The sequence below is a fragment of the Oryzias melastigma genome, linkage group LG2 (genome assembly GCF_002922805.2).
Source record: "Oryzias melastigma strain HK-1 linkage group LG2, ASM292280v2, whole genome shotgun sequence".
NCBI classification, from domain to species: Eukaryota; Metazoa; Chordata; class Actinopteri; order Beloniformes; family Adrianichthyidae; genus Oryzias; species Oryzias melastigma.
In genome coordinates this window covers 17,445,649-17,456,835 of record NC_050513.1, presented here as the reverse complement: position 1 = coordinate 17,456,835, position 11,187 = coordinate 17,445,649, and the positions used below count along the sequence as shown (strand labels likewise).

The window sequence follows — 11,187 nt, the reverse complement described above, 5'->3', positions numbered from 1 at the left end:
GACAATGGGAGTCCCATCAGAGAGCGGAAGTCCTAGCAGACGACCCAAGTCCTAGTGAACAGTAAGAGTACTAGTGGACAATGGGAGTTCTAGTTAATAATGGGAGTATTAGTGGACTATGGGAGTCCTGGTGGACAGTGAGAGTACTAATGGACAATGGGAGTTCTAGTGGAAGGTGGGAGTCCTAGCAGATGACAGGAGTTCTAGAAGACAGTGCGAGTCCTAGTGGACAATAGGAGTATTAGTGGACAATAGGAGTACTAGTGAACAATAGGAGTATTAGTGGACAATGGGAGTCCTGGTGAACAGTGAGAGTACTAGTGGACAATGGGAGTCCTAGTGGACGACACGAGTCCTAGTAGACGACAGGACTCCTAGAAGACAGTGAGAGTCCTAGTGGACGATGGGGGTCCTAGCAGACGACAGGAGTTCTAGTGAACAGTGAGAGTCCTAGTGAATGGTGGGAGCCCTTGAGAACAGTGGGAGTGTTAATGGATGTTGGATCTTCACAGGTTCTGCAGCAGACACCTAGGAGAGATCAGCAGTACACTAATGGGTCCACTGACCTCTGAATCATACCTCCGGTTGGTTAGTCTTGCTCACATAATGGGAAATCCGCTTCCGACTGTCTGTTTGGGTTTTGAGTACCTTAGTGAAAGTGACAGGAACCATTCTTTCCCAGATCCTTTAGAGATTAAATTTGACGTAAAGATTCAAGTCGTTCCAATTTTGTTTTTCCTTCTATCTTTGCTTTTCATGACAAATTTTTAACTTCCTGAGCTGCAGAGTTGGCTGGACGTGACGTCAGGATGAGTGTCTCTGCTAGATAAGGCTGTTGGAACACTTGGAATACAAACTTGCCACAGCGTTTTCTTTAACCAAACAGGCCTTCACTTACTTCTCCGCTTCCACATCCTGAAAGAACCTGTTCAGGACGTACTCCCTCTGGGTTTCTCTTTCGCTCTGAATTTGTCCTTTTTTTTTTCTCTCAGCGCAGTTGACGCCTGTTTGGCTCCCAGGGCTTATTCTGGGTGAGGCGAGCCCACCGCCTACACATCCTGCAGGGGTGGAGAGCGGTATGTGGTCCTCTCAGCAAGCTGGGCCCGGCTGACTGCCACTCCTCTGTCAGTCGAGCCTCCGCAGGGTCAAAAGCAGGCCTCCTCAGTGCTCTCACAGAGCAGTAGATTAAAATACGAAGAAGAAACAAAACAATGTTTACGTATTTATCACTCGCTCACTCTCTGCTATGCCTCATCTTACCGGACTCCTTACCAGAGTGTGTAGCTATAGACCGCAGTTGTAGACTCCTCAAGCTCTGAAAGGCTTGATCTGAACCCCAACATAGACCATACAGATGATTGATGTTTTAGGAAACTACTCTTGGGTACCACAACTTCCTGTCACACCCAGTCTCGTCTGATCTCGTACCCTAAAGTAGGGTCAGGAAGACCACCTTGAAATACCAAGTGCTGTCAGTTTTACGGCTGCATGGTGGTGTAGGGCAGTTGTACCCTATCACTGAACTGCAGACGGATATCGATCTATGGGTCACTTGGTATGGGGCCACAAAAATACAATCACATTATTTCTGCTTTATTATTCTAAAGGAAGTTTAGGAAACCTACCGGATTCTGTCCTCCACATCTGTCTTCGACTCGTTCCCCTCGCTCATGTGTCTTAAATACGTCCACTACCTTCTTTAAAAGGCTGCTCAGACCGTTCATTTAAAACCCCCAAGCTAACAAAGTAAAAAAAAAAAGAGGATTAAAGATTAAAAGCCAACTTCCACCTCGTACAGACAAGCGCGGTATTGTCTGACATAAAACCGGTCCGTGGCCTTAAAAAGTTTGGGGTTATTTCCACCTCAAAGCAAGAAGGTCCTGGTTCCGTTCACATCCTTCAAAGGTGAATCAAAGACACAAAAATGTCTCTTAGGTGTGACTTTTAGAGTCTGGAGTCCTGCGGTGGACTGGAGACCGGTCTAGGACTGTTAAGAGAAATATGCCAAGAAGAACCAGTTCTAGTGGACAAGGTCGTATCTGGTGTTTAGGGACCAGAAAATGTGAACTTAACCTTTGCTTTAGAGTTTTGCTGCCTTTGGGTTTCATTGATCAGTTAATAAAAAATTCAAGTTCAAGTTAGTAGAAGTTACTAGAAGTCTAGGTGTGTCCAATGGTTGTTAGGCAATGCTACCATATCAACCCACGTCTGATGTTTCCTCAGGTATGGCGGCTGTGTTGCCGAGAACCCTGGGTGAGCTGCAGCTCTACAGGATTCTGCAGCGGGCCAACCTGCTCTACTACTACGAGGCCTTCATCCAGCAAGGCGGTGATGACGTTCAGCAGCTGTGCGAGGCCGGCGAGGAGGAGTTCCTGGAGATCATGGCTCTCGTCGGGATGGCTAGTAAGCCCCTACATGTGCGGCGCCTCCAGAAAGCACTGCGAGACTGGGTCACCAACCCGGCCATCTTCAACCAGCCGCTCACCTCGCTGCCGGTCTGCAGCATCCCCGTATACAAGCTGCCCGAGGGCTCGCCCACGCTGCTCACCGCTCAAGACAGAGCCAACACCGCCAGCGTCAAGTTACCCAAAGCCATCGCTGCCGCCTGCTCTGACCCGGGGAAGCTGGACGTGGCTAGGGACAAAGTGTCTGCCGGGTCGCCCCTGCAGGGAAGCAGCGAGGTCCGATTCTGGTCGGGACACAGCAACGACAGCGAGCACAGCCTGTCTCCGTCAGATCTGGGCTCTCCATCTTCACCCAGAGACGCCCTGGAGGCGTTGGATGCAGCAGCGGTGCAGTCGGTCCTGGAGTGCGTGGACCGGATGGCTCCTGGACTCCCAAAGACAGACCTGGCCGAGGTCAAAGACCAGCTCAAGAGCAACAAGAAGCTGGCAAAGATGATCGGACACATCTTTGAGATGAGCGACGATGAGCCGCGCCGGGAGGAGGAAATTCGGAAATACAGCGCCATCTATGGACGCTTTGACTCCAAGAGGAGGGATGGCAAGCACCTGACACTGCACGAGGTGGACGAAAACACAAAACGTCATCGATGAATTCCTCCGGCTGGATTTAAAAAGTTTGCATTAACGGCTTTCTCTGTTTGCGATGCTCAGTTGACGGTGAACGAAGCGGCGGCACAGCTCTGCATGAGGGACGTGGCGCTGCTGACGAGACGAGACGAGCTGTTCGGACTTGCGCGGCAGATCTCCAGAGAGGTCACCTACAAATACACTTACCGCACCAGCAAGTAAGAACCGACCTGCAGGAACGAGTTTCCTCTGTGCTTCACTCCAGACATCCCCACTTACACCTCAATATAGTTTTCTGTAAGACACAAAAAACATGAATTGTTGTCTGAATGTTGAAACTACACATTTTATCCTTCTGAATACTTTTTACTATTAAAAAAATAGTTGTTAAACCTTCTAGCTTTTTTCTAGCTTGTAATTGTCCTGCATTATTTCAAGATATTAGCATTTTGGCTAACAAATACAGCATCAAAATTGGCATTCTTAGCCATGAAAAACTTTATTGCTTTTTCATGTCTTGCATATATTAAAATTTAGCACCATAATTAACATTTTAAGCAGTGATAAAGCTTCATGGCTTTTTAGTCTATTAGAGTTATTTTTTAGCATTTTGATAAACAGACTAAGTTTTTTAGACTTGTTTTTCTTATTTTTTTTTCTCTAATTAGCAAATTTTATTCTAAACTTTTCTTGCTTTTAAGCTATTTTCATCTTTAAGTGTTTTTTAGCATTACGATTAGCAAGTGTAGCAACATTATTAGCAATTGTAATTTTGGGGAAACTTCTTTCAGCATCTTGCTAAAAAATGTTTCTGAAAGAAGTTAGCTTTGTGGCTGGATTTTTCCTCAAATTTCTAAAATATAAGTCCCTAAAAATGTGAACTGGTAAAGAGTTTTCTGCTTCCTGTTTATGTGCAGGTCTCGCTGCGGTGACAGAGATGAACCGTCCCCTAAAAGGATTAAAACAGAGGTGAGCTGAGTTCCAATCTCAACATTCTTTAATCATTTGACTTAAAATCTCTTATTTTCTAATTGTTTTATTTCATTTCTAGTACAAAATCGTTGACATTTTTATGCTTGTAACAATTTTCAAGCCTCTGATTGGTTAGCGGCTGATATGTGGCGCTCTGGCAGACAGAGCTGCTCTGTGTTGGATAATCAGAGAGGAGAAGCTCAGAGCAGCAGCAGACTTGAACAGATTACAAAGGGATCTCTCAGCCCTCCTCTCCCAGCGCTCTTGTTCTTGAGGCGTCTTTGAATGCCTCCTCTCAGCGTGCGAATCGATGATGGAAAACATGTGGCGGCGGCGGGCTCTGCTGGGATTTTAGAGCCGAGCCGAGAGCGGCAGATGAACAGACACCTGTTCACAAAAGCTGCTCTGAGACGCTGAGAAGGGAAATTCCTGCAGAACCGAACAATCAGCAGAACAGAAGTAAATCCGGAAGTCGATTAGAGTTAAATCGAACTATAAAATAGTCGTTTTTAGACCAAAAATAATGTTTTTTCTCACTTAAGTGAAAAAAATGTTCTTTTTTTGGGCTTGTTTTGTCACTAGGAGAACTTCTTCGATATCCAGGAGGCTCTGCAGGCCATCCACATGAGGCAGGAGATGCTGAGGGAGCAGCTGGCCTGCGCCAAGTCCAAAGGGGAGGAGACGGTCGGACGTAACCTGCAGGTAGGTTACCACGTGGTTTAACCCGTTCTCATTCGTGAAGTAAAGCTGGTGTTGCTCAAGAAGAGAGAACATATTTTATTAAAAAAAGAAAGAAAAGTGAGCCTAATTAGCTTCTATTATTCAGAGTTTGATAAATCCTCAGGAAAAAAAAGTGTTTTTGTTCAGATTTTGGGAGTTTTGATGTTTGCAAAGAGACAAAAACATCCTTCCTACGTGGATTCTGCGTCTTCTCCTCATTAGAGGCGGCGTGTGGGAGGAGACATGTTTGCTCCTTCACCCCCGTCTGGTTAGCGCGATGCATTCGCAGTCCTCGTCCCCGGCGAGGATTCGGCTCCAGCGAGCCTGCGTTCGCACGCCGGCAGTTCCACTCGTCATGCTGATGTGATTTACTCAGGAATCGCATTGAGGAGAACAGAGGGAGGGATTTCATGGCTGCGTTTGCGCTGCGGGCCGTCGGGTCGCCCAGCAAGGGCGAAGGAGGCGCCCCGCTGGGACTTAAAGAAAATGACTGACGTGATCGCGAGCTGCTGCTGTCTGTTTGATATCGTCACTTTAATTCGTTATTTTTACCAAGTGATGATATGTTATGTAGTGTTAGTAAACCAATAGCTAAATCAGTTACTATTAAAGCCAAAGATAAAATTAAAAGGGAAAATAAGTTTCCTGTTTAGCCCTGTGGGGTTCCTCAGGGTTCCGTTTTAGGCTCCCTTATTTTTTAAAATTATTTTGCTGGGGTTTAATTTGAAAATATTTTTTTATAAAGATTTGTTTATTTCTTTCAATAATGTGTCGTTAATATTTATTAATAAGTCCTTCTTTTTTGATACTGTTTTTTTTTTTTTTTTATCAAAGTTAGCATCATTAGTCTTGGTAAAACTGAAAGATTTGTATGGATTTTAAACAAAAAAAAAGTTAATTATGAAAATGTTCTATTTAGTGTAACACCATTGAATGATGTTTTATTTATATGTATTTAAAATGTGCCTAATATAAAAAAAAACAGAAATTAATAGAAGATTCCTGTTTGGCTTGCATTCCTGGCTTCCCCGTGGGGTTCCTCAAGGTTTTGTTTCAGGCACCCTATCTTTTTTTAGTGTTTTTTTGCTGGAGTCTAATTTGAAAAGGTAATCTTCTCAAAGATTTTTTATGTTAAGATCAATAACCAATAATACATTGTTCATATTGAGTCACTCCTGAAATTTTCTCTCTAGATGTTGATCAAAGTTGGCCTCTTCAGTAAAACTAAACTGGAAGCAAAAACTTTTCTTTAAGCCAAAAGTTTGTACAGATTTTAACAGTAAAAAATATTATTTTTTGTGTAATTTTATCAAATGTTATTTATTTAAATTTGAGACAAATTTTAATAAGAAAAGAACAAAGCGATTAATAGAAGTTTCGTGTTTAGTCTGCATTCCTAGTCCTGTGGGGTACCTCAGGGCTCCGCTTTAGGGCATCTATCTAAATTTCTCAATTTTAAAAGGTAAAATACTTAAGGATTATTTAATGTATAATAAATAATACATAATTAATATATATTTATATATATATTTTACAAATCCTTCCGCAAGTTTTCTTTCTAGATTTTGAGCTTTTGTTGATGGAAATTAGCATATTCGGTATTTGTAAAACTAAAATAAAACTGTTTTCAAAGATTTGTATGGATTTTAAGGGGTTTAAGTGGTCCCTCTTCTTTCTCTAATTTTGATTTTTGCCTCGTTTCAATTTAAAAAGTTAAAATCCCAGTGGATTTGTTGATTAATTTCCATTAATACATCATTAACATTGATAATTTATGATTCCTTCTTCAAGTTTTCTTTCTAGTTGAGCATTTGTTGATCATAGTTAGTATTAGTAAAACTGAAATTGAAAAGAAAAACCTTTCCTTAAATTACTCTAAAAGTCTTTTTGTTTGCTTTTGAACGCTCTGACTGCTTGGCACTGTGACTAGGAACTTGGAAAGTGATTAAATATCTGCTCCAGGCGGTTCCCAGGCCTGAAGTGACTTTAGTTAACAAACCCTGGAGCAAATGAAAACTGCTCTGGAATCGTTTAGTCTCTCCGGCATCCAGCTCTTGCCAAACAAGACCTCTGTGCTTCTGGTTTTACTTTTACTCATTTTATTTTGATGATTTTTTTTTCTTTAATTCCAGTTCAGTCCTTGTTCATTTCATTATAATCAAAGAGAATAATGAGAACATGTAATTAAAATTTTATAAATGAAAGTTCACTTAAATACCATGAAATTCAAGAAAACGCTTTAAAAATATTTAAAATTACAAATTGAATTGAAATTTCTTTAAAAAATGTCTGAATTGAATCGTAGAGCTCATTCACCCTGGGCAGGCTCCACCCACCCATATTAGCTCCGCCCACCAGCATCCCTTTAATGAGTTCCAGACTGTGTTCTTCTTGACATTTTAAGACACTGCAGAAGATCCAACCACACCTCCTCCACGCAGAGGTAGTTGCAGATTGGTTGCAAAGTGATCTCCAGCAGGAAGGTGGATTTTTGGCTGAGGAAAAAAAATAAAAAACGAGGCGTTTCATACAAATCGGGACCCATTTATTTCTTGGGAAAAAAAAAAAAATTCCTTTTGCCTTTTGCTGCTGCAGACTATATGATGGTGACAAAAGCACCAACTGCTGTGGAGGAGTGGGAAAACCCCAAAAAAGAGTGGGTGGACCTCTACTGATGATCAACTTCATGTCCTTATATGGTCATTTGAGTGTCAAGTCCAAAGAGTTTAACCTTTCACCCGAATTTGACAAACTCTCTGTTGTTCTTTACGTTAATTTTGTAGTTTCTACGTCGGTTTGTTTGCGTGAAGCATCTCTTTTCCTGCTTAAGGTCATCGGTTTGATTCTCTGTCCCGCAGATGCAGCTGGAGCGCCTGCTGGCAAGGCAAATGGAGATCCTGCAGGACGCCGCGGTCCAGGAGCGCCTGCAGGCTCTGGATTGGAGGATCCCGCCCGCCGCGCTGAAGTACCTCAGTGACACTCAGAACACCAACGGCGTCGCCGCCACCGCCGATGTCAGCAGAGACAGCCAAGGTAGAGGAAAACTTCAACTTTGCCCTCGGGTTACACTTATTTAGTTAAATTTTGAATTTTTGCAGCATCATTTTCCATTTTCCTGTAGCCCCGCCCACATTCAAGAAGCCACCTTTGATGTTACTGTCGTCAGAAAAACAAAACTCGAATGTAGTCTTTTTTTCAGATTTATTCAGGGGTCGTGAACGCCACAGAAAAGAAGCGTGGATAGAAACAGCGCCCGTAGGTGCAGATTTTCCCCACCCAGTTGTCATCTTTTCCTTTTTTTTCATCTCCTGATCCGACTCCTCAAACGTGGATGTGGCGGGTGGGGGCGGGGGGAATCATAATTCAGGATCGCACTTGTCCTCCAGGCCTCGTCTCATTTTCATCCCTTTCCTCCCTCACCCACTCCCGACAGCTCATTATACTGCTGCTCCCACAAATCCCACAATGCACCTGTAATTATCGCGCCCACGCCTGTTTACCTCCAGCCAGTTGCCTGGAGGGGGGTGTCTCTTTTTTTCTCTCTCTATCTGCTCTGCTTTTTTCCACTTTTTTTCCTTCTGTTTTTTTTCCGCCTTGATTTATCAATTTTTGGGCCTTTTTCTTTGCCTTTTTTCCTTCTTTTTTGTTGTTTTTCATGATGTTTTTATCCTCTTAGCGGTAAATCTTTGCAGTTTTTCAGAGGTCAACAGGAACCTTTGCCATATAAAATTTAGCACAACTATATGGAGTTTTTATATCAATAAACTTTACTAAATAAAATATGAAACCATTTTTAACAGAGCTGTCTTTGACCGTTTATGAAAAATAAGAAAAATCCAGTGGATTTTAAAAAGGTGAGAAAAGCAGCTTTGCGCTATTATGTAACACTTTATAATAGTAACTCTTTAAGTCAGTAAAGTTTACTTTACGGAGGTAAAACTTTACGTAAAGTCTTGCTTGTTGACACAAAGCTGCTTTACGTTAATTGTGAAAACACTATTACTGTAAAGTGTAAATATTAGCGCATATCTGCTTTACGTTAGTTTACGGTAATTGCAGAAACACTTTAGTGCTGTAAAGTGTTGGACGTTAGCGTAAAGGTGCTTTACATTAGCTTACATTAATTGTGAAAACCCCTAACTTCAGTAAAGCCTTGAACATCGGGAAGCTTCTTTACGTTAGTTTACGTTAATTGCAAAAACACTTAGCTACAGTAAATTGTTGGACATTAGGGTAAATCTCCTTTACGATAGCTTACGTTAATTGCGAAAACACTTTACTACAGTAAAGTGTTAAACGTCAACGCATATCTGCTTTACGTTGGTTTACGATAATTGCAGAAACACTTTAGTACTGTGAAGTGCTGGACGTTTGGGTAAATCTCCTTTACGATAGCTTACGTTAATAGTGAAAACACTTAACTTCAGTAAAGCGTTGAACATCGGCATAAAGCTGCTTTACGTTAGTTTACGTTAATTGCAAAAACACTTAGCTACAGTAAATTGTTGGACATCAGGGTAAATCTCTTTTACGATAGCTTACGTTAATTGCGAAAACACTTTACTACAGTAAAGTTTTAAACGTTAGCGTAAAGGTGCTTTACGCTAGTTTGCGTTAGTTGTAAAAACGCTGTATTTAGTAAAATTTGCCTCTCTTCTCATCGGTTAGTTTACGTTAATTGCGAAAACACTTTCCTACTGTAAGTGATATATATCTCTGGAAAGCTGCTTTTCTCTGTCCTCAGATTCCATTGCAATTGCGTTAATTGGGTAAACGGTTAGTGTTTCTTGGTTCAAAGTACGTCAACACAGCTAAAGGGTTCTGAAATGAGATGAGAATTAGCTTAAAAATTCACGAGTATTGCTGGTGTATTTGTTTATATGGGGTACTGTAGCTTAATGGGTTGATGAGTTGTATTTTTTTTTGCCAATTGGTTGATTGCGAATTAAGTTTAGCGTTTGACCCCAGCATAGCCAGGAGTTTTAGCCAAGTGAGTGTTGGTAACCGGGAATCCTCACACAAACGGTACAAAAGGTTTTGGCTCAGGCGTAATTTTAGCTCTAGTAAATGTGTTAAACCTTTTTGCCAGTCTTGTTTTCAGATGGGATGCTTGTTTTGTTTGGCAGATGATCGACCAATCAACTTGCGGGTTGTGAGTCAAACCATGCAGGAGGGGGAGCTCCCGCTAGGAAAGCAGCTAGCCAACGAACTGAAGCGCCACCACAACCACAACCATAACAACAACAACAACAGCAGCAGCAGCAGCTCAGAGGAGGCCAAAACACCAGCAACAGGTTGGTGTTGGAGTTTTTCCTTGATGTTTTCCATGTAAACCTCTACGCTGATGACGCCATTCTTCTTCTTCTGTGATTCAGAAAACGGAACGTCGCATCGGGCGCCCAGCTCCACGGAAAAGAAAACTATCAAATCAGAGCCGGAAGACTCCACATAGTGCCTCCCGCCTCCCCACCGACCCCCCCACCCCGACCCCCCCTTGTCGCCCTCCTCCTCACACCTGACAGTATGCAGTTCCTACCCGTCAGTAGATACTAAGCAAGCACAGCCACAGTAGAGCCTTAACAACCGACGTTGCCTCATGAATAGCATTTATTTTGATTTTTTTTGCCCTTACCTCTTTCATTTGTTCAAATAATTGCCAAAGCACATAAAGAGCACACCGGGATGCCCCCTTCGCCCCACCGGGTGTTCTGCGGTGTGTAGACTCTTTACCTCTGCCGAGCTTTGCTTCTGTTGTGTTTTTTGTTTTTGTGGACAAGTGCGGGGACTGAATCTTAACCTCAGATTTCTGTTATTATTATTATTATTTTACCCCCTCAACCCTCTTCTAAAGTCATAACATTATTACACGCCCCCTATTTTATCAGTTGTCCTCAATAACTTAGAAAAAGAAGTAGTTCCTCTTCCTCCGTGTGCAGACCCTTAGATGTTTGGACTTTTTTGTTTGTGATTCTGCAAAATCAAGTACTAATTAGTATTAGTATGATTATCTGCCTCAGCTTTTGTTCCGCTAAATATTTCACAGATCTAATTGTTTCCTTAAATGATCTGTCTTCTTAGAAGCGGCACCATCAGCATGGAACTCAATGAAACACCTGTAAATGAGTGCCGCCCTAGTGGGAGGCTGCTGCAGGATGTTTTATTTTATTCATTAAAAAAATACAATTAATTCTAAAAATGATGAAGCAGCTAAGGTACCACTTACAAGTAAAGTTTGCATCACTGCAGTTCTTCGTAAAAACAAAATAAAAGACGGATATATCGTATTTGGACTAAAGTATCCCCGTCATTGATAAAGTCAGACTTTATCAACTGTGTTCACAGTAACTGTAGAAGTTTTTTGTGACATGCTACACTTTAGCCACGTTAGAATCATTAGCCATGTTAGCATATTTACAGTAACATCCAACCTTTAGTTGCAACATTAAAAAAAAAAAAATAGACT

At 41.9% G+C, this 11,187-nt stretch overlaps 1 protein-coding gene across 2 annotated transcripts in view; it reads left to right on the top strand.

The window, feature by feature from the left end:
- The window catches only part of LOC112156866 (NGFI-A-binding protein 1), a 13,163-nt gene extending 2,003 nt beyond the window's left edge, over nucleotides 1-11,160 (top strand). The window contains exons 2-9 of one of the 2 annotated variants that reach the window (XM_036216017.1): nucleotides 993-1,076; nucleotides 2,224-3,026; nucleotides 3,117-3,250; nucleotides 3,950-4,001; nucleotides 4,587-4,706; nucleotides 7,583-7,757; nucleotides 9,851-10,018; nucleotides 10,100-11,160. In XM_036216017.1, coding sequence (XP_036071910.1) covers nucleotides 2,226-3,026; nucleotides 3,117-3,250; nucleotides 3,950-4,001; nucleotides 4,587-4,706; nucleotides 7,583-7,757; nucleotides 9,851-10,018; nucleotides 10,100-10,176 — 1,527 coding nt within the window. In that variant the 5' untranslated portion in view covers nucleotides 993-1,076; nucleotides 2,224-2,225 and the 3' untranslated portion in view covers nucleotides 10,177-11,160. The remainder of the gene's footprint in view (nucleotides 1-992; nucleotides 1,077-2,223; nucleotides 3,027-3,116; nucleotides 3,251-3,949; nucleotides 4,002-4,586; nucleotides 4,707-7,582; nucleotides 7,758-9,850; nucleotides 10,019-10,099) is intronic. The other variant, XM_024289252.2, reaches the window with a different exon arrangement.
- Nucleotides 11,161-11,187: the final 27 nt, after the last annotated feature.